The 22,151-nt window shown below is 45.6% G+C and overlaps 1 protein-coding gene across 2 annotated transcripts in view; it reads left to right on the top strand.

Annotated features, from left to right (window-relative positions):
* LOC144113768 (methylthioribose-1-phosphate isomerase-like) overlaps positions 1-21,771 on the top strand; it is a 30,478-nt gene extending 8,707 nt beyond the window's left edge. Inside the window, exons 2-7 of one of the 2 annotated variants that reach the window (XM_077647078.1) lie at positions 2,718-2,876; positions 5,532-5,773; positions 10,290-10,471; positions 16,296-16,529; positions 17,496-17,663; positions 21,309-21,771. In XM_077647078.1, coding sequence (XP_077503204.1) covers positions 2,748-2,876; positions 5,532-5,773; positions 10,290-10,471; positions 16,296-16,529; positions 17,496-17,663; positions 21,309-21,427 — 1,074 coding nt within the window. In that variant the 5' untranslated portion in view covers positions 2,718-2,747 and the 3' untranslated portion in view covers positions 21,428-21,771. The remainder of the gene's footprint in view (positions 1-2,717; positions 2,877-5,531; positions 5,774-10,289; positions 10,472-16,295; positions 16,530-17,495; positions 17,664-21,308) is intronic. The other variant, XM_077647079.1, reaches the window with a different exon arrangement.
* Positions 21,772-22,151: the final 380 nt, after the last annotated feature.

Here is a 22,151-nt window from a genome sequence, read left to right as displayed (position 1 = left end):
AACAAAATTGCAGTAGTTAATAGGCAGTTCAGCACCCATCATTGCAATATAAAAAATGCTATGCTTTATCCAGCATCCAGTGTGCATCCATCTTCACTGCTCAATGTTACGCTGTCTCTGTTAGCATTGGAAAAAAATAATAAATGAAAACTTAACAAACTTATTTACACAGGCTGCCTAAGCGTACTCGCAGCTCTTTACTCTAGACGTGCTGTCACAGTGCCGCTACTTGGGGACATTGTACACAATATAACAACAGCTGAAGTAAATAAAATTCTGCTGTGTGTCCAGATCATGCTCGAAATGGAGGTGACGAGGGAGTAGTCTGGTGTGTTGTTCAGCTCACAACAAGGCAATTAGGGAAGTAAACATGCCTTATAACGATTGCATGATGCTGGTACAGTGTAAACTAAGGAAAAAATGGCAGTCTCTATTGGATAGCAAAGTGAATAACAAACTAGTAAAAGCCATGTTATGGGGAATAGAAATCTTGTAGGCACCAGGAATGTATCAAGGAATTGATTCTATGCCACCTTCACATAGGACACACACCTTGCACATAACTTCAAACTGACAAAGTAAGATAAGTCCCCATGAAACATGCGGCAATGAGCTCATGGTAAAGCATGTTTTTTTAATTTAATTTATTTGTAGATACTGCGATCTAGTACAAAATCATAGCAGGGTAAGTATACATCAAATATAAAAGCGTAGAAACACTGAAATTCATAGCATTTGTAGGCATTTTTCAAACATCGCTAAAGAATTCTGGGTAATAATCTCGTTATTTAGGTTAATTCAGTCTGTAATTGTCTCGGAAAAAAGAATATTTCAAATCAGTTGTTTCGTGCGTTCAAAGGGGTTATTGTGAAAACGTGCCTTTGTCTCGTATTGTAACCTGAGGAGGAAGCAAAAAATTGGGAAGTATTAATTTTATAATGGACCATTCACTAGCTGAAAAAGAAACTTTAATCGGCAGGCACGATTGCACAGCCACTGGGGATAATCCACTTTGTTTCAGGAGCTGGCTGACAGATGGACTGCTGTATGAATTGTAAACAAAAGCTAACTACCTTATGCTGTATTCGTTCTAGTTTATTTATGTTGGTTAAGGTGAAAGTGTCCCAGATAATTACGGCATATTCCAACAGTGAGTGGATAAGGGAATTGTACACTAAAAGGCTAACACTTGGCGTGGAAGATTTTAGTGAGGGCTTGAAAAAAAACAGCTTACGGAAGGAGCTTGCTACAACAGTATCTATGTGTTTTGTCCACAGAATGTGGTTAGTTATCGTGCAGAAAACTTGAAGCAATAAGGAAAGAAACAGTTTACTCCATTTCACAGTGAATGCATCTCTCTTCATCTAACGTTGCCATTTTATGAAAATGATCGTGTTGATTTGTCCTGTATCTCTCGGTCTTTAAAAGAAGGAAATGTAAAAAGTGTACTCAGTTTAACACAACAGGCAAACACATTAACCTGTGGTTAGGGCGAAATGACGTTATTTTCCTATTTGTCATAGAACCCAACACAGGTCAACACAATGCTATATCTAGCAAAAGTTGTTTTACTTGTGTTCTGTACTTACTTTTTTTATCGATTTAGCATTAGAAATCATTACAACTTTTTGCGCAGGCAAAGTCAGCAGTGCAGGAATTTGAGAGCCAGGCAGTTGCGACCCAAGAAATACTACTTCTGTAGAGGATGCGGCAGCCCTCGGCTTTTTTTCTACACGAATATGTCGATTCCTTGTTCATACTACTCGTTACAATTGGACATGTTATTTATTGCCTTGTTTTGCGTACTGGTACTGATATGGTATGTCTTGGCTGCTTAGTAATGTATATGTTGCATTAGGATTTAGGGTGTGATTTTCCAACAGGTTCTTTGTGCTTCAGAATTGGTGACAGTTGTGTTTAGTTGGCTGAATGGTACAAAAGCGGAGGTAACATTCTGAAGGCTTGTTTATTGTTTCATTTGGAGACAGTAGCAGACATAGCGAAAAATCACGAGCATGACTCTGGTAGGTGGCGCCCAGAAAGTAACTATTCTAGGAGGCAGGTGGACAACCTAGGTCACGTGACCTTGCAGCGTGATCACAACCTGCCCATGGGATAGTGAGCAAACCGCCCACCTTGGCAGGTGGAAGTTACATTAATGATTGGCCGCTCGGGAAGAGCAACCTGGGTCGCAGGAGGCCCACTGCTGGGAGCACCTGTCACCGCAGGGCACTGGCACATCACCTAACCCCCGCAGCTTCGCGTCAGGAGAGTATTCAGGACTCCCAGGGTTATAGTAATGTAACGGAGAGAATGACCTTGTGCATGTATGGGAATTAACTCATTACGTTACCTCGTCATACCCTTATTGCAGATCTTAAGTGTCCTCTCCAATTTTTTAAATAAAAATTAGATCTAAGGTAATTGTTCGAGAAGGTCACAGTGTGTAGGTTTTGTGGTGTTAGTTGTCATACACTGCTTTTTGTTGGTGCATTAAGTCGCAGTTGAAAGCATCTTGTTCATTCAGTGGCAAAAGACTGTGTGATTCCAGTGGGCACTAGTGGTCAGGATGGCGATATTGTTGAGGTACAGACGTTTTTGACACCACTGAACCTCTTGAGCTGGAACTAGCCAAGTGGGCTCTTAGTTGAAAGGATCGCTACAGGGCCTTTGTGTTGGACGAAATAGAGGTTTTGGCGTGGCAACCATCCTTGCAGCAGCGGGGTCGGAGTTGCCACTGACCAGCCATGCTTCAGTCCATCCGGTACAAGGCGGGCACCCTGGAGATCCTGGACCAGCGGCGGCTGCCCCATGAGATCCACTACCTGACGCTGGCCGATGCAAAGGACGTATCGGAGGCCATCCGCTTCATGAAGGTCGGCACCGCATGTCCTCTGCCCACGCCTTTCAAAGCCCACCTGGCACCACCTGGGCAAAGCTACTTTTGGGCCCTTCACTTTATTTATTTATTCAAATACCTATGTATTTCCCTGCTGAGCATTAGAGTAGGTTGGGGCAAAGGAAAATGCAAAACACTTGAATTGCACTGAGTTTGCCATAGTAGAAAGCACAATGCCTGAATCTATTAGCAACATACACAAAGTAACCCAGACTGGGACTCAGGGACCGAAACAGCAACTACGAAAAATGTAATTAAATACGTACGCAGAAATTAAAAGTAAAAAAGGGACACGCAACTGTTGCTCTGAAAGGGGTTGGTTTGCAATTTAGAGGTTACCAGAACCGTTGCACCATTCAGTGTGATGTGTTGGGGCAACCCTCCAAGGTGGAGTAGGCTTTAAATGAGGCAATAATTACTGATGCCGTTCATGTGTACACTCTCAGAGCTTTGTCCACAAAAGAACTTTGCTTCACACCGAGGCGAATATTTTTTAAAATTATCATGATTTCAGAAAACTGCATAGATTTCTTTTTGTGGCCTTATGGTTGTGACCAGGTGGATCTTTACCACTGCTGCTTGCCATTGTTAGTAGGCCTGCTGAGCAACTTGCAGAGCGCATTTCTTGAGAGCCTCAGTGGCCGTCCAGTGAACGATGAAAAGTTATGTTTCTCCCATTGTGCGTAGGTTATACCTTTGCTTGCGATTTGCACACCCTTGATGACAAATGACAAACAGCAGCTAGAGCAAAGCTACAAAGGTGGCTACTTGGTTATACATCTTGAATGTGTCAGGAGCGCTGTACCTTGGCGTTAAGACATGCAGGGTTATGCATGCTATCTGTTCGCCTCTGTTTCATCCCCGTTTGTTTTAGTGTTTAGTGTCTAAGTACAGCATGCCTGATGCATTTAGACAGTGGAGGCTTAACCATCTGTCAAGGATAGTGATGGTTTTTGTTCCCTGACAGCGTTCTTGCCAGAATGCCAAATTATAGTAGAATTTTGATGATACGAATTTCAGGATGATACAAAAAATAAATTGTTTGGCCAGAATGCATTGTGTACAGTGTGGTATTTCGGATGTTCCGAACACTCCCGCGCCCTTAATTACGGATGATGGGAATGTGCAAGCTGCAACCTCAGCCTCGTGCACTAAGCGCTTCGTGTACATCGCCAGCACCACAATCGCTAGTCGTGCGGTGCGCACTACGAGCATGTGCGGCGGCGCGTCGCCTACACATCGCTGACTCCGCAAGCGCTAGTCGCGCTGTATGCACAGGGAGCAGTGAGCTGTAGTCGCGCGGCCATAAATCAATCTCGTCAGCCGTAAGCAGATCTGTATGAATGCACTTACAATGCTTCTGCATGCGTACTTTGTTTGTTTTGAATGATACGAATATTCAGATGATACGAATTTGTTTTGCAACCCTGTGAGATTCGTATCGCAGAGATTCTACTGTATACAAAGCACGGTTATGTCCATTATACAGTATAAGGATTCCTTCATGGAAAGCCTATAGCAGTATGGAGATGACTTGCATTGTCTTTGTTTTATTAAAGAGTACAAATATTCCAGCAAACAGTTCCTATCTTATAGAAAAGGCAATGAACACAAGTGGCGCATTACGCTTTTGTGCTGTATTTTTTGCATTCATGAATGTGAACTTCATGAATGTGAATGAATGTGACTTCTTGAATGTGAATGGGTCATCCAAGGAATTGTCTCGAGTTCTTTTCATTCCCACAGTTGCTTTGCTGTTAGCGTTTCAGTAACAACAGTTAGCACTGTCAGCAGATCACTCGCTACCGTCAACTTTGAAGCTATATATATATATATAAACGTAAAAGCTTTTGTTTGGTTTGCTTAATTGATTTAAAATTCAGTTGGCTGCGCAACAATCCTTGCAAGGAACCACTGTCTCACCAATATTGTTGCAAGACTTTTCCAGAGGAGACTCTAGACACAGGGCTGTCTTCAAATTCGGCGCAGAAAGATGAGATATTGGCTCTTTCAGGCTAGAACAGTAGTGTTGAGCAACCATGGTCTTCTGTAAAACTTATGGTTAAGATGTATCCATTAGATTCCTCTAGATTTATGTGGAACGAAGTTGGTGGAGGCGTTGTACAGCTGAAATACCTAAAGATAACCTAGCTATTTAGTCAAAAGTTGCGCCAATTGCTGGGCAGAATCCTATCTGGTCACACATCATAATTGGAATAAAAGAAATGAAGTCACTGACTAGGTAAAAGGAAATGAAGTCACTGACTAGGTAAAAGGAGATAGAATTGGCGTTTTGCAGCCCATAAGGGTTCAGTCAACGAGGAACCTGTAGGGTCTCTGAAAGCACTTTTTGCCTTTCTTTACATGGTCAGTGATCGGACTGATTTCGTGTACAGTATAAGTATTTAGTCAAGCAGGTGTCTGGATTATTCATCTCTTAAAGATGAGCATAAGAATGCACATCTGAGCGCTTACTGCATTAGGTGAGGCCTTGCAGTGCGAATTTTCTGTGGCACTGTTTAGCACCTGCCTGCTCTTTCAGTGCATCAGGCATCTGCACTGGGGTAGTGCTGGTAGTGGGACATCAAAGAAAGCACTGCGAAATAACAAGGTGCAAAATACTGGACTGCAGGTGCAGGGTGCGCCAGCCATTGCCATGGTGGCTGCCCTCGGCGTGGCTGTAGAGCTTACGTGGCGAGCCCAGCTGCCTTCAAGTCGAGCGGACCTGGCTGCCCTTGTACACTTTTTGCTGGACTACATCAGCACATCTCGCCCGAGGGCTGCCAACCTGGCCTACGTGGCCGCCCAACTGGGCAGCATGGCTGACACACTTGCCGAATATGAAGGGCTCTCCGTGGAGGCGATGCGCGATGCGTAAGAAGCTGTAGCTCTGCTTCAGACTCTGCTTTGCTTTGTTCGTCACTAAAGCTTGTCATAATAAGCACTGGGATTACCAGTACAAGGATTTGACTGAAATCGTGAAGCAGAAAAACAGAAAATGTCTGGACATATTTTGGGACAATCCTTGTGTGAGAGTGCTTTCAAAGCTTTTTTTTTTTTTGCCTTCAGATATCCTTGGATGAAGCAACATGGAATGTTGGTGGTATTCTTTACACCAAAGCGCATGTATCTGTTACTTTCTTCAGTGGAAGAAAATGATTAGAAACATCTCCAGGGCCTCGTTGCTAAGGTTGTGTCTTTTGTCCAATGTTGTATTCTTGAGGGCGGAAGGACCGTTTGACTTATATGGAGGTGACAGGCAGAATTCGGAGTGCTTGTTTCTTGGCCAAGCCATAGGGTCTGTTTTAATTCCATGCTTCCCAAAGCCGCCACGGTGGCTCAGTGGTATGGTGCTTGGCTACTGACCTGAAAGACACTGGTTCGATCCCAGCCACAGCAGTCGAATTTCAATGGAGGCGACATTCTAGAGGCCCGTGTGCTGTGCGTCAGTGCACGTTAAACAACCCCAGGTGGTCGAAATTCCCTGAGCCTTTCATTACGGTGTCCCTCATAGCCCGAGTCGCCTTGGGATGTTAAACTGCATAAACAAACAAACAAACAAACAAACAAACAAACAAACAAACAAACAAACAAACAAAGAAAGAAACAAGCTTACTTCCCGATACTGTACACCTCTATGGTTAGGACAGTGCTTGTTGCAGTTTCTTGTAGCAAGAGTGAGCGATGAGGGGCTGGCTGGTATGACATGATTACAAAACATAAAACTGCGCAGGGGACAAGACACAGGATAGAAGCAAACAGGACGAGCTCAGACTAACAACTGGTTTATTGGAGCGAAACCGCTTTCCTTCAAAAGAAAAACGCATGTGCCACAAACACTCAAAGCAATACACCCAGCGAAATCATCTTTTCAAACCAAGAAAGTGGAGCTCTTTCTTATACAGGTGTATCGATGCTACACCAACACACTTATCAGGCCCAGAACTTACAATGTGCAAGGCTTCAATGGTTTCACGCGCCTTTTTGTCCCTTGCACGTGTCCCTTTTGTCCCTTGAAAATAATCGGAAGAAATCAGGATGTGGAATTGACCACAGATCTAAGTAAATGCCCTGCAGAACAGAAGTTATGAGATTCCTCTCAGCTGTTGTTCCGTATATGTAGGGCGGATGGGACGTTCCATTGATAAGCGTCTTCAAGAGCACATGAACTCGTTGACTTCGGATTGTGGGCAGCACCTGCCAAAACACTGGCACTCTAGTGAAAAGAATAAAAAAGGAAAATAATGCACGCCGCTTCTCATGCATAAAAAATTATAGGCCGTGCAAAGGACAAAAAGGCACGTGAAATCATTGAAGCCTTGCTCATTGTATGTTCTGGGCCTGATAAGTGTGTTAGTGAGGCATTGATACACCTGTAAGAAAGAGCTTCACTTTCTTGGTTTGATAAGATGATTTCACTGGGTGTGGTGCGTTGAATGTTTGTGGCACATGCCTTTTGCTTTTGAAGGAAAGTGGTTTCGCTCAAATAAAGCAGTTGTTAGTCTGAGCTCGTGCGGTTTGCTTCTATCCTGTGTCTTGTCCCCTGCTCAGTTTTATGTTTTGTATTCTTGTAGTAGCTCTGTGGCAGCAAATGTTACGTTTAATTCCTTCACTGGGGCTGCTACCTAGTTGCGATTCCCTGCTTAATACTTTGCTGCTCTTAGAAATGTATCTCAATGAGCCACTACTAATCCAGGTGGCAAGGGAAGGCTTGTAGTGGAGATGAAAACCAGGTGTTACTGCATATAATTCGAGAGCATTTCAGACTCAAATGTGTTAACTCAAGAATGCACGCCGCGAATCTCCTCTGGCATGCGGTGCAGTGTGTGGGCAACGGAAGTAACATGCTTCAGGTTAGGGAACCCTTAGGTTTGAGATTTGGCAGGACAGCTTCCATATCTGAAGCTTGGGCAGTCATTATGATTGTCAGTCTTTCATAGTCTCGTCCACTGGATCAGAATTCTAGGCAAGAATTCATAAATATATGCCGAATTGTCCCACCGGTAGTTTCTTTTGCAAAGCTGGCACTGATAGTCGGAAGCCAATGAAAGGATCCATTCAGTGTGAGGCAGAAGAGCACGTTGTCTACAGAACAGAGAAAGGAATAAGTTGTGTTCAGTTCAAAGTTAATGGCTGAGTCATCCACGTGTGCGTGAAGAAAAAAAGACTTACCGACTATAATTTTCCAGGGCACTCAGCGTAAATTCGGGACAAGAAACGTGAGAAGAATTTGGTGCAAGTAGCTTGCCAGATGTCTAGTGGTAGCGAGCACAATTATTGGGGTACTTCAAAATTGGCACATGTACCAAAAATCCCAGCTCTAGTCATGATTGAACTTCCTTGTGCCTTTGTCAACTGCAACACTCAAGAGAAGCCAGCGTAAAATGACACTTGACGACAAATTGAAGCTGTCCTGTACCGATGGATTAAGGTGTTCTAATCACAATGAGACTATTTTCACTTGAAACGGAGCTACGGCAAGCTATAGAAGAGGCCAGAAAGTTAAGCACAGGCGTCACTATCACTGCCCCGATTTCAGAAGCAAATTGCGGTGACATCAAGACAGTTTGTTGCGAGTGGACCTCAGAGACTACGCTACACCACCATTCACTTTCTAACAGCAGTCATGGCGTCATCATTGGTGTAGACATCACAAGTTTCAATTGAGGGGTGGGAAAATTTTTAAATCCAGTTTTCTCAGCCATAAATGTGTCTCTTGAGCCTGCTTGAGCCTAGCCGGAAAAGAGCCATAGAGTCTATTGTTGCTGAGAACAGCAGCTGAATGGAGCTGCTGTCTGTGTCCCTTTGGAGCCGACATCAGAAATCCTTGCTTGCTCTTTTTTATTTGCATTTGTGTTTAAATAGTGAAGGTACATTTGACAATAATAATATCTGTGGAACAGTAACTAACATTATCTATCAGTTGATGGAGGACACTCCATGCTAAAACAGCTTGAGAAATAAACAACTCGATTGGAGACTCAAGAACACAGTCTCCTTTACAAATTGTGCAGCAGAAGCAAGGATATTCACAAGAATTCTCAGTTCCATGAAATATTGACAATAGTTAAATGCCAGCAGCGCCAAAAAACCACTGTTTGATATAAGACACTTTTCATTTACGTTTGAAACCATTTGCTTGAATTGTTTCCACTAAGCTCATATACTGCTGACCCCTTTCCATTCTTTCACCAGCAGCAGAAGAACTTTTCTAAGTTTGGACCGAATTATTAAATAGTGTTTTCTCGGCTTAAATTGCTTGAGCTGCTGGCCTTTCAGGCATTTTTCCTTTGCAGAGAAGGACTTTTGGCTGTTATTTTTCATGAGGCAGCATGGCTGAGTTATATGTGACAGCGGATGAAATCCTTTGAGGGAAGTTGGAGCCTGGAAACTTGATCATGCTCTGAAAGTTTTCCCAACTGGCGGGACATGGAAGCTTGCATAGTGGGAATTGGGCGATGGCTAATTTTGAATGCAGAGTCAAGTAAAGTAAATAATGCAGCTCACTGCATGTGCAGCACTCCTTACATAGCAGCCTTTGTGATTGCTCGTCACAGCTTGGACTCAGCCATTTCCCATCCCCACTCTGGTGCTAGCTAGATAGCCCCGGTTGCAACAAATCAAGTCCTCTCAAACCACCCCTTTCTTTACGGTCCTGCATTAACTGGGAAAGGGAGAGTGCAGCCCATCATTAGCGATCCACACTGGGAAATGAACAAATGTTCTTTTCTTCGTGAGGTGGCGTTTTAGAGAGGAGCATTAGCCAGCCATGCCAGCAGCTGGTCCCATACCATAAGCCGTGTCTCCCTGCCAGTGGTGCTATATCGCAACAAGGGAGCGAACAGGGGTGTCCAAAGGACTCCCATTGCAGTGCGAGTGGTGTGGCTGGCACTAAAGAAGAGGCAATGCAAAATACGTATGTGTGCTTTGCCATATCAGTGCACCTTAAAGATTCCCGGGTGGCCAAAATTATTCTGGAGACCTCCACTACCGCACCTCTCTCTGTCTTTCTTCTTTCACTCCCTCCTTTATCCCTTCCCTTATGGCGTGGTTCAAGTGTGGGGAGGTGTTCGCCAGTATGCGAGACAGATACTGCACCATTTCCTTTTCGTCAAAAAGCACTAATACAGGCAGCATTGACTCAGTGCCTGCTGTTCTGTTGCTCATGCATCTTCGAGAAGTGTATTTATCTTCCTGTCTAGGATGGTGGATTTGAACTATTATTATTCAAAATAATCCTTGTCCTCACTGCACGCCCTTGATGTGAATAGGAATGAGGGGAACCATGAATTGCACGTTTTGTCTTTCACCTGGGCTTTGTTTTGTTCTCAAATGAGGCTGGATGAGTGTTAATCTGTTGAGGTTGCACATTGGTTCGCTGTCCACGCAGAATCTGTGCCGAGGCAGAAGTCATGCTAGCCGCAGACTTGGCCTTCAACCGACTCATTGGCCAGTACGGAGCAGAGCACGTGGTGGCCAACTGTCGGGCAGCGGCTGGCGACGGCAAACTGGGCGTGCTCACCCATTGCAACGCGGGCACCTTGGCCACGGCGGGTTACGGCACTGCACTCGGTGAGGAGGCCAAGGCGTTGCTGCTAGAGGAAGTGCCAGTCTTTAGATACTTTATTTACATAGCGGAAAGCAATTTGAAGCATGGTTGCTCCATTTGGAGGAGCACAATTGCGTGGCTGCACGGCATTCGCAGTTTCATGTACGGTTTCATGTACGCGAAGTGGTCGATTCAGATCCTCATGTCACTGCAAATATCCACCACCACAGTTATGATGCAGGGTTCCTTACCAGTGAAAGCACAGCGGGCAACTTCAGCAAACCTATAGGCAATACTGGGGGAGTGGCAACCGCCGTAATATAGTGCAAGGTTGACCGCAGTGCTGGCCCAGTGGTTTGGGCATTCGTCTCACATGCGGGAGGTGCGGGGTTTGATCCCCAATGCCACTGGATACCCATTGGGGATGGGTACAAGCTTTTTCCTGGACTAGAGCTTGGCTTAACGGCGAAAAAAGGCTTGGAAAATTGGTCTTTGACCTCGTCTTGTGTGGATGATAAAATAACTTGTGCCATGGTGCGCTTCAGCAACCAGTCACGATGGTTTGATGTTTAAAAGGTTTGAAGATTTTGAGTAGGCAGTGGGTAACGTGAAACCGCAGAACTTGCTACATATGTCTCCTTCAGCGCGAAAGCAGGGAAAACAGGTGAGTTGACTTTAGGAAGTAATGGCATAGCCTCTAGAGTAATAGGGGAGATTGGTTTATGGTTTATGGGGATTTACCGTCCCAAAGCAACTCACGCTATGAGGGACACTGCAGTGAAGGGCTCCGAAAATTTCGACCACCTGGGGTTCTTTAACCTGCACTGACATTGCGCAGTACACAAGCCACTAGAATTTCGCCTTCACCGAAATTCGACCTCCGCGGCCAGGATCGAACCCGCGTCTTTCGGGTCAGCAGCCGAGCACCATAACCTCTGAGCCACCGTGGCAGCTTGTAGTAGGAGCGAAATGTTGACAGAATTGTAATCGAAGGGTCAGAATACTTTCTTCCACGAACACTGGAACAGGAAGTGAATGTAAAAGAGCCCAAAAGGGGTGACTGAAAATTAAGCTTGCTTAATAAATTGTGCTCATCCTGGTAGTATGAGATGCAGAAGTCTTAGGCAAGAGGAGAGGTAGTGTTCATAGGATGGTAAGGTCTCAAGTTAGCCTAGTCTAGAATTAGTCTACGAACAGTTGCGAGGAGGAAGCAGTTAAACAAGTTGGCGGTGAGGGGAAAAGTGCAGCAGCTCTGGATCTCGCTTGATAATATAATATCTGATTTGAAGCTAAGGAAAACACAGCGAGCTATGGAAAGAAAAATGATCAGTGTAACTTTAAGGGACAGGGAGCGGGCAGTGTGGGTGAGGGAACAAACGTGTGTTAATGACATCCTAGTCGAAATCAAGAGGAATAAATGGGCTTGGGCGGGGCATGTAATGCGTAGGCAAGATGATAGCTGGTCCTCAAGGGTAATGGAGTGGATTGCCAGAGAAGGCAAGCTTAGCAAGGTGCGGCAGAAAGGTATGGGGGCGGATGAGATTAAGAAGTTTGCGGGGAAGTTTGCGGGAGAGCTGGCTGAAGAATGGGTTAATTGGAAAGACATGGGAGAGGCCTTTGCCCTGCAGTGGGTGTAGTCAGGATGATGATGATGGTGATGAGGAATGGGACATTGCTTCGTGTACTACACCCACTGAATGGGAGAAGCTTACCAATATGAGTGCAGTGTGTGCAGTAGATGTTAAGAGGTAGGGCAGCTGGGTGGGGTGCTGACTAGCTTCCCAAAAACCAAAGAACTTGATTAAGAACTGCCAGAGCATGAAAGTCCTAACACAAGTGAAATGATTTGCTCTCTTTTGAGTGTCACAGATAAGGTAACACTAGCTGAGCCGTTTCAGTGGCGTACGGATGATTAACTAGGAGCGTGGATGCAAGTTAAGACAAGCCATGAGGAGAAGCGAGATTTAGACATTAAGAGACGAAGATGGCAACATCATTGGCTATATGATGAAGGTAGTTGAAGTGTCAGGGCAAGCTAGAGTAAACAGAGTACTAACATTTTGAAGTAGTGGCCCCAAAGAAATGAAAGTTTTGGTTGAGAAAGTAAGGAAAGCTGTGAAATCGATGCTGAGCGGAAGAAGCTGAAAGTGGGGATCGGATAACTAGAGAGCTGTTGGAGGACAGTGGGACTTTGTGTTAGAAAATCTTGTCATTCTGTACATGCAGTGTCTCACGACCTTGACTGTACTAGAAGTATGGAAGAAGTCTTGAGTAATTTCAATCTATAGGATAGACAATATAGAGCACTAATTGCTTACCTTGCTACCTATCACTTACAAGATATTTATTGAGGCGACTGGTAATGGGATCGGAAGATCAAAATTGACACAGCCAATTCGACAACTTACAGTAATCATGCCATCAATCGGGCTATAAAGAAATGAAGAATACGATAAATCCTTACGTATCGTTTTCGTAGATTCATTATCGTCATCATCATTAGGACAGAGGCCTGTTTCATAGCTCTCTAATTAACCCTGCCCTGTGTCAGCTGCAGCCACCTTGCCCACGCAGACTTTTTTGTTAATCGGCCCACCTAACTTTCTGCCGCCCCCTGCTATGCTTGGCTTTTCTTGGAATCCACTCCATTACCGTTAAGGACGAGCGGTTATCCTGCCTTCGCATTATATGCCCTGTCCAAGCCCATTTTTTCCTCTACATTTTGACTAGGATGTCATTAAATCGTGTTTGTTCCCTCACCCACTCTGCCCGCTTCCTGCCTTTTAACGTTACACCTATCATTGTCCTTTCCATAGCTCTCTGCGTCGTCTTTAACTTAAGTTGAACCATTTTAATTCATTTCTATGTTTCAGTCCCATAGGTGAGTACCGGTAAGATACACCTGATGTATACGTTACAATTACGGTGAAATATTTGATTCAGTTGAAATGTGAGGAGTCATGCAGGCACTGCATAAGTAGGGCGTGGCAGAGCTCTTTAGATATGTTGAAAAATATCTACAAGAATGTCACACAGACCGTGGTCCATCACAGGAGGAGTGAGCAAATACCACTTAAGAAGGGTGTCGGCCAGAGTGACGTGATATTGTTGGAGCACTGGTGTCGAAGCAGTGTCGGGTTTCCAACTGACATGTTTATAACACCGCTCGCGCTGCATTGCATGCCCTAGTGCCGAATTCGTCGTCGACAGGTGCCGTCCCGTGCATGGCTTGAGGGCTTGCAACAATCGTTTTGCTGTTATTCACTCGATGCCTAGAGGAGACAGTCAGGGGGTTTAGTTGAAAAGAACCAGGTGTAAGAATTAATGACACTTCGGCAACAAATCCGATTGGCTGATGACATTGCTGTGGTAAGCAACTTTTTCAGCACATTATTCAGGGAATCAATTACACAACGTACAATGGTAGGCTTAAAAATAATGCAGAAAAAGAAAAACCAAGGCACACTCCAGCTCTCAAAAGCAGTGCACTGGTGTCCCGCCGGAGAAATAAATACCGTAGAATCTCAGTGATACGAAACCTCATGGGGTTGCTAAAAATATTCATGTCATCTGAAATTCATATCATCCAAAAGGAACAAAATTCATATGCAGAAGCACTGGGAATGCATTTGCAGAGATTTCTTTTCGGCTGATGGAATTTACTGCCATACGCCACTTCTCACTTGCTCACAGTGTGTACCGCTCAACTGCATGGCAATCCTGGCATAGGCAATGCACAGGCAGCACTTAATGTTCGAAGGTGTGATCACGACTTGCACATTTGTATCATCCACACAGTGGGGCGGAAAAGTGTTCGGAACATCCATATTCCTGCACATTGTACATACAATGTGCTCTGCCCAGAGAGTCCTCACGCAAGTTTAATTTTGCGTCGTAGCTCCTTCAACTCGCAGCTAATGTCATGTTGAGCAAGAACAGTGCACGATGCATGCAAAGCCAAATGGAAATGATACTGACAGAACTGATGCCGAAGTCGAAACTTGGGAGAGCTTGGCTGGAGTGGATGCAGCGGCCGACTCGTTTAATGGCGAGATTATGCGATTCTACCCATTAGATAACATTTAAAGATTAACTAAATTTTTTCTTCTTGGACATATCAATTTTATTTTCAAGCATAGTCGCTGGGAACAGGAAATGATGATGTGCAACGGCACGTCATTTTTGGCTGTGTAAATTGCACTGTTGTACAATACATATCGACCAAAAAGTACAGAAAAAAAAAGCGAGTTGTACACCTGAAAATACAGTAACAGTTGCATCCTGCTAATACTCATCCAAAGCATGGAAGGTAGGGAAAAGGCTTGAAATAAAATTTAAGAGCAGTGCAGTGACCTATGAAAAGAAGACTGTCCGAGCAGTGCTGAGACAGAGAGGAGCACGGGTTCTGTAACACATTTGAGTTAGTGACATGCTAGTGGAAATCAGAATAAAAGAGGCTGATGGATGAAATGTGGAGACCGGATCACTGGTGGACCCTTAAAGGGGACATGACATGGTCTCCTAACACATTGTGCTTTTACGTTGCTGCTACTAGCCACGATGTTATCATATATACTTTTAAAAAATTTAGGGCTCTAAGCGCGCATTTGAGCTAGAGAATGTAATTTGAATGTTATCGGCTCTAATCCCCTCCCCTTAGCAGCGACAGCCGTATTGAAGCAGCCTGAATGACGTCGTAAACTGACAGTGCCGTCGTCTGCTGCAAAACTGCTGCACACACGGTCGGTGCGGAGGAGAGCACGCACCTACCTGTGTGCGGCCGTGGCACAAGACGAGGCAGAAGCTAGAAAGAAAAAGCAAGTACACAGGCCTTTGTTGCCTTTGTCCCCCTCCAAATTCCCCCCCTTCACCTCACTACACCCCAAGCCTGAAACAAAGAACAACTCACTCCCGTGTGCACACTGCGCAGTTCAATTGTTCAGTCGCTAGCAAGAACGTAACTGTTGGTTCATGTCATCACGAACCGCGATTGCGCCAGTGATGCCTGACTGCCACACCGTTCAGGAGAAGTTTTAAAAATTCAATTACAAATTATGTGCTGCGCCAAATGAGCTCATATTTTGTCCAGTTGTGCCGGGACGTATAGTGAACAACATGCAATGAACAGCTTGAGTCTGAAAAATGGTGTCATGGCCCCTTTAAGTTAAAAGAGTGGATACCACCAAGGAAAGAAAATCACAGCATAAGACAGCAGAGAATCTGGTGGGTGGATCAGATCAGTTACTGATATGAGGTGGCTGTGGCTTCTGCAGGGCTAACTGAACATCAATAGGGGGGAGTACCTGAGTTCAAAACCAAACCCGACCTATTTCGGTGGGGGTTAAATGCAAAAGGCACTGTGTGCTCTGCAATGTCAGTGCACGTTAAAGATCCTCAGGCGGTAAGAATTATTCTGGAGAGCTCCACTACGGCACCTATTTCTAGCTTTATTCTTTCACTCCTACCTTTATCCCTTCTCTTACCCTGCAGTTAGGGTGTCCACCGAGATGTGGGACAGATACTGAGCCATTTCCTTTCACCAAAAACCAATTTTTTTTTTTCATTTCCTGTGGTGGACACAGCTAGGCTGATGATGATAGTGATGATATTTGCCTGGATGATATTGGGGGAATACCGTGCAACCTCTATAGCCCTGCCAAAATGCCATCCAATAAGAAAACATCCTTAGCTTTGCGTTGTGCGCCAGTTCGTAATGCAAATTCTTGAGTGCTTCATTTAATAATATTGAAGACAGTTCGCACTGCACATGTGCTGCATGTATACTGCCTGTGAGGTATCATAAACAATGACACGCAAGGTTACAATGACATATATGCACGTGCACAGGTGTGGTGCGGCGTCTGCATGAAAGTGGCCGTCTGGAGCGCGCCTACTGCACCGAGACACGCCCCTGCAACCAGGGCTCGCGGCTGACGGCATACGAGCTGCTCCACGACCGCATTCCAGCCACAGTCATCTGTGACAGCATGGTCGCTGCCCTGCTGGCCACGGGCCGAGTGCATGCAGTCGTAGTCGGGGCTGACCGGGTCACCGCCAATGGCGACACGGCCAACACGATTGGTGCGTACCCTCCTCTACCTTCCAGTAGTGACTTGAGACAGGTGGCACACTTTGAATAGATTTTGATATTTGCATGGGTGCACAAATAGCACTGGAAGGCAGTTTTGCGAGCTACCAACAAGGGATCACAGAATCATTAGGCTATAGGTTGCACAAGAAAACTTATGTGTTCATCAGGCCACCCAGAAAATTTAGCTCTTTTTCCGACAAGGAGAGGGATGCAGTGCTCACGCATTGTTCACCAGCTTGATGAATTTGGAGGGCTTCTAGGATTTCCCTCGTCAACCTCCCTCTCCCTGCATCCCTCTCCTTGTCGGAAAAAGAGCTAAATTTTCTGGGTGGCCTGATGAACACTTAAGTTTTCTTGTGCAACCTATAGCCTAATGATTCTGTGATCCCTTGTTGGTAGTGCCTTTATCTTGTTTTATCCTTCGCTGCGTCTTAAGATTTTTCCGCTTTTATCTCCCCCTCCCCTTTTTGGGCACACTTTTAAAGCTTGTACGTCTTTCATTTTTATGTTTCACCTGTATTTTCACATCTGTGTCCCTCATGGTTTTAATGCTCAGGGCAGATGTGCGTAAATTGCTCCTCACGTGCCCATAGCAATTGGGAAAACAGGCTCTTGACAGCTTGACTGCATACAGTGGAGTGAGACATGGGCTTATTCAATGCTTGGGTTGTTTAGGTTGGTTTTTGTTTTGCTCGTTTCTTTGTGTGATTCGAAAGGAAGGAAAAGACATTTGGGTGCTGGCTGAAAGTCAGGCGGAGAGATGGGATTGGAGTGGAGTACCAAGTCCAGTACCTGCATGGACGATACATCCTGTAGGGTTGGGCTGCTTCAGAATCCTCTTTTAATGCTAAAGCGAGTGTGTATTTATGGGTGCCACTTGTATTGTCACCTGTGCCTTTCACACACTCATTCTGCAAGCTGGCCGTGCTAGGTGACACTGCTCTCCCTCTTTGCAGGCACCTACCAGCTGGCCATCTGCGCCAAACATCATGGTATACCATTCTACGTGGCATCGCCCACCACCACCGTGGACGTCAGAGTGCTCACCGGCAAGGATGTTCTCATTGAGGAGAGGCCCGCAAGGGAGATGACCAACGTACAAGGCATCGAGCTGGCTCCCAATGGTCGGTGGCGCATTCATTGCCTCATGCCTCCACCACTACTTAAAGGGCAAAGTGGACGCTTGGGCGAGTTAACAGAACAGTGTAAAGACATGGACATGAAAGCAAGACAGACAGACCGCTGACTTGCACATTTCTGAGCTGTTCTGTCAACACTTAAAGGGACAGACACTGAGGGCAACTCTATCTAGCATGTCTTCTTGTTGAAAATTGATGTTATGGCTCTTTCTGGGTATGTTGACATTTGTCTAGCAAGAAAAGGCACACTGATTGTTGAGAAAATCGTATTTAGAAATTTTCCCATCACTTGGTTCAAACTTGTTACCTATAGCCCGCCGCGGTGGCTCAGTGGTTGTTGCGCTCGGCTGCCGACCCAAAAGACGCGGGTTCGATCCCGGCCGCGGCAGTCGCATTTCGATGGAGGCGAAATGCTAGAAGCCCATGTACTATGCGATGTCAGTTAAAATACCCCAAGTCGTCAAAGTTATCTCGAGCCCTCCACTACGGCGTCCCTCATAGCCGAGTTGTTTTGGTACACTAAACCCCGTAAACCAAACCAATAGGTCAATAGGTAGGGGTGTACGAATATTGAAATTTTTGAGTATGAATTGGACATGATTATGATGAAAAATGGCTTCGAATATGGAATCAAAAATCTGTTAACCATGAAAAATTATTTCAGAAAATACAAGGGTGGTGCAACTGACCACTGGTTCTTCAACCTACAGCTCAAAAGAGGGCAGCTGACACACTCATACAGGGTTTTCTGCCCAATCTGTTGGTTGGTGTGCATCTCTAATAATTGCACAGGTGGCATTTGCTGAAATGTGGGCGCTGCATTGCCTCGTTTCTTGTCTGATCAGTACTGGATGTACCTGGGAACAACACAAAAGGGAATATTGCTGCATGTGAAAGAGTGTTGAGAAATTTGATAGTGCCTGCATGCACAAGGGGCATGTTATTAATGGCTCTTGTGTTGGGTTATTTATTAAGATTATGCACATGTTTGGTCGAATAGTAAAGTATTCATTATCAAGTGAATAACGTTTCTGGAATGCTTGCATCATGTCTTCGGTTCAGCGTACCTGCTGTAGGATGGCATCATGCAGTGCACACAGCTAAAGCCGCGACGATTCTATGGACACAGGCGCACGTGCCGTGCATGCACTCAGGAGAAGATGCGAGCAGCAGGCACCCAGATCTGTGCCTGCTAGGTGTCGGTGCCCGCACTACCCGTGCCGCTCATGTGTCGTAACCAGCATGACGGTGTACACGAGTCGGAGGATGAGCGACTCCCTTAAATTCCATGAGACGAGTCCGAGCTGACTGCAGCTGTTACAGCCGCTCTTCTCGTGAAATTCGCTAATCAAGCATGAAGGCGCGAGCACAAGGCACATGGAGATGAATGCCGCTGATCGTGCGACGCCTGACGCGTTATGACGCCAGGCGTGTGACGCGTAGATATGCCTCGCAGGCGTCTGTGGAGGCACCGGTTAAAAGCCAGCAGTCAAAAGTCCTACAATTAGCTATAGGCTCCGCGTGTAGGTTGACTCCCCCAATTTCTGGTGGCCATCTTGGCAAAAGGTCGACATAGCTTCTGTGAGTGTGACAAACTTCAGTGCACTCCTTTTTTCATGTAATGGCCCTGTGCGTTATAAAAATCCTATTTTGGAAATGCCTATTTTGCTGTTCAACCTTTTTTTGTGTGTTAGAAGTACAGTCAAGCTCATGTACTGTTAAACCTCGATGTAACGAACTCCAATATAACGAAATCCTTGATGTAAGGAAGTATTCCAGTTTTCATAACTTTTGCGTCCATAGAACACCATATATTTTTAGCCTCAACATAACGAAGTAGATTTTGGCGCACTTTCAATGCAATGAAATTTCATCGCTGACTGGAATCGAACCTGCGGAAAACGTTTATCACGGGAATAAGTGGTTGAGTGGAGCGCGTGCCGAAGTGTGGGTGGCGCTGCCACGAGCGTCTGCGAAGCCTTGGCAGTCTCCCAGGCCAGCCCGTGGCTCTCGCTATCTCGTCCGAAATCAGCGAATCGGCGCCGAGTGTGACACGCTGCTTGTGCTCGAAGTCAGTGCACCACGTTTATCACGTTTACGTTTACGGATGCCCAAAACTTGGGAAAAAGGACTGGAAGGTCAATGACGTTGGCACACCCATCAGCTGTGAAGCCTGTCGTAAGCTTCACACCTTACAACCTTGCTTCCAGCTCAGACGATGCGCGCATGTGCAAAAAACACACACACTCATGCTTATGGCAGCAAATGAGGAGCAGGGTTGGCCTGATTTCATTTCATTGGTTGATGATTGTAGGACACTCTCCTCGTTCTCGCCGAAATGAAGAAAGATAGAAGAGTAAGGGAAATGCGAGGGAGGGAGGGGGCCAACGACATGGCCGGTCGCGAGGCTGCCGTCGACGCTACAGCTTCGAGGTTGCATCGCTGACAGCGGTGGCTTCATACCTGCGGTGTGCTTGTGGCACTTACAAGAGGATGATGACAGAAAAACCAAAACTTGAGACGAGTGCGTTGTTACCGACTTCGTTGAATCGAGGTTTAATTGTATATCGCACACACAGATTATCCCCTTGAAAACCCAGTGTGAATGTAGACTGAAGTCGCGCAATATATCGAACTGCGTGCCATGCCCTTGCAAGTGGTGCTTCTCCTAATGGCGCTCTTCGATCACTTTGCGCATGCAAAGACAGGTTAGCTGCGCGGCCTTAGCACCTGCATGCTGGCAGTGCTTGCGCTGTGAAACCGTGTGACAAGGTGAACTTGGGGTATGCTTGAGGGTTTTCCACACCACATCGCCATGATGAGGAGAAGCCAACCCAACTAACTAAAGCCTAGTGGAAGGTAGAGTACACTATCATGGGCAAAAGTAACAGACACCCCCCCTCTCTCCAGGTTCTGACCTGTGCCACTGTGAGTGTGGGTGCCACCTGACAAAGCACTTCCGGTGTCGAGACCAGCACAGTGGGCTCTTCTTAAAACCAGAAGTGCATTGTCAGGTGGCGCCCACACACGGAGTGGCACAGGTCGGAACCTGGAGAGAGGGGGGGTCTGTTACCCTAGAATAGTACATTGCTGCCAAAGGTATTGCAGAAACCTCTCCAGTGTTCCTTTTCCTGTGCCAATTGGCAATGCTCAGCAGGTGCTTGCAGCGACCGAGCGCCGGCACTAGGGCCTAGTCAGGTGACCACGTGTGTCATCTTTTAGCCCTGTCCAGAGAGAATTGCATATATTGTCTAAATTCTGAAATAAGATCAAACTCAATTGTGCCTTAATTTTAACGAACGATTATTCTATTTATAGTGTACTGGTAACAGGATTAGACATCTTATGTCAGGCATTTGCTAGTTTCGAAACACTGTCTGCAGCAGCTTCGATGGCATCATTGCACCATTTGCGATACACCCAGATCTGTGCCATTACTGGCGCAGATTCTTGAAGCATCGTTTTGTATTTGTTTGCCAGTTGTAGTGTGCATATTATTTTATTGTTTTTGACAGTATATTATTATGCAAAATGGCTAACAGTAACGAAAAATGCTTTTCTATACATGACCACAAAACATAAGCTCCGCCAGGACGAAAAACAGCACTGGTGTGTTTGTTGCACTTGCAGGCACCGAGTGGTGGAACCCAGCCTTGGATGTCACGCCAGCCGAGCTCATTACTGGTGGCATCATCACTCAAAAAGGGGTATTCCCGGCGTCACGTGTGCTGGACAGTCTCAGCAGCTGAATTAATTGTTCAGCAGCGCTGCACAATTTCAGCCGTCTGTACTTTTTCCGAATACCCTTGCCGGCATCTGCTATGACCTCATCGCAGTCTACCATGTCACCAAGCGGGTCGAAGCCAAGGCCTCCCCCAATACTTCAGCAAGCCACGCAGTTCCATTTCTTGGACAATGTTTGCTTTTGCACCATGACGCTCCCTCAGGTGGCACACGTCATCCTCCCAGATTCAATTCCATTATACATCTAGGTATATTTCACATGGCAGTTCTGTGAAAATAAACAAGCTATACCTCACACTTTTTGTGTGCACATGAAAAGTGTGAGATAGAGCTGCTGCTGCTTGTTGCACATGTGGTTCCAAAAAGCATGCTTGAGCATTTTGTGCAACAGAAGTTTCTTTATTCTGCCGCCTTACAAGTTCTGCCGCCTTACAATATGCTTACATCCAAGACCACCGGGCACATGATGCCTGTGGTGACAGAAGGCATCTCCAGACACACCAAGAGGACCTTACATTGTCTTTACTCCACCAGCAAGTTGATAATTCCTCGTGGATGTGCGTTGGAATCACTTTAGAATACCTCTCTACCGATAGACAATTTCATATGGAGATTGAGGCGACTCAAGGACAGCACGGGTGGTTTGGTTGTTGTACCACCAAGATTCATGTCCTCTTCTTCCTTCCTATTTCCATCACTGACTCGTGACGCATACACCTACAGGTTGTG

Source organism: Amblyomma americanum, chromosome 1 (assembly GCF_052857255.1).
Source record: "Amblyomma americanum isolate KBUSLIRL-KWMA chromosome 1, ASM5285725v1, whole genome shotgun sequence".
In the NCBI taxonomy this organism is placed as follows: Eukaryota; Metazoa; Arthropoda; class Arachnida; order Ixodida; family Ixodidae; genus Amblyomma; species Amblyomma americanum.
This window is presented reverse-complemented; position numbering and strand designations above follow the sequence as displayed.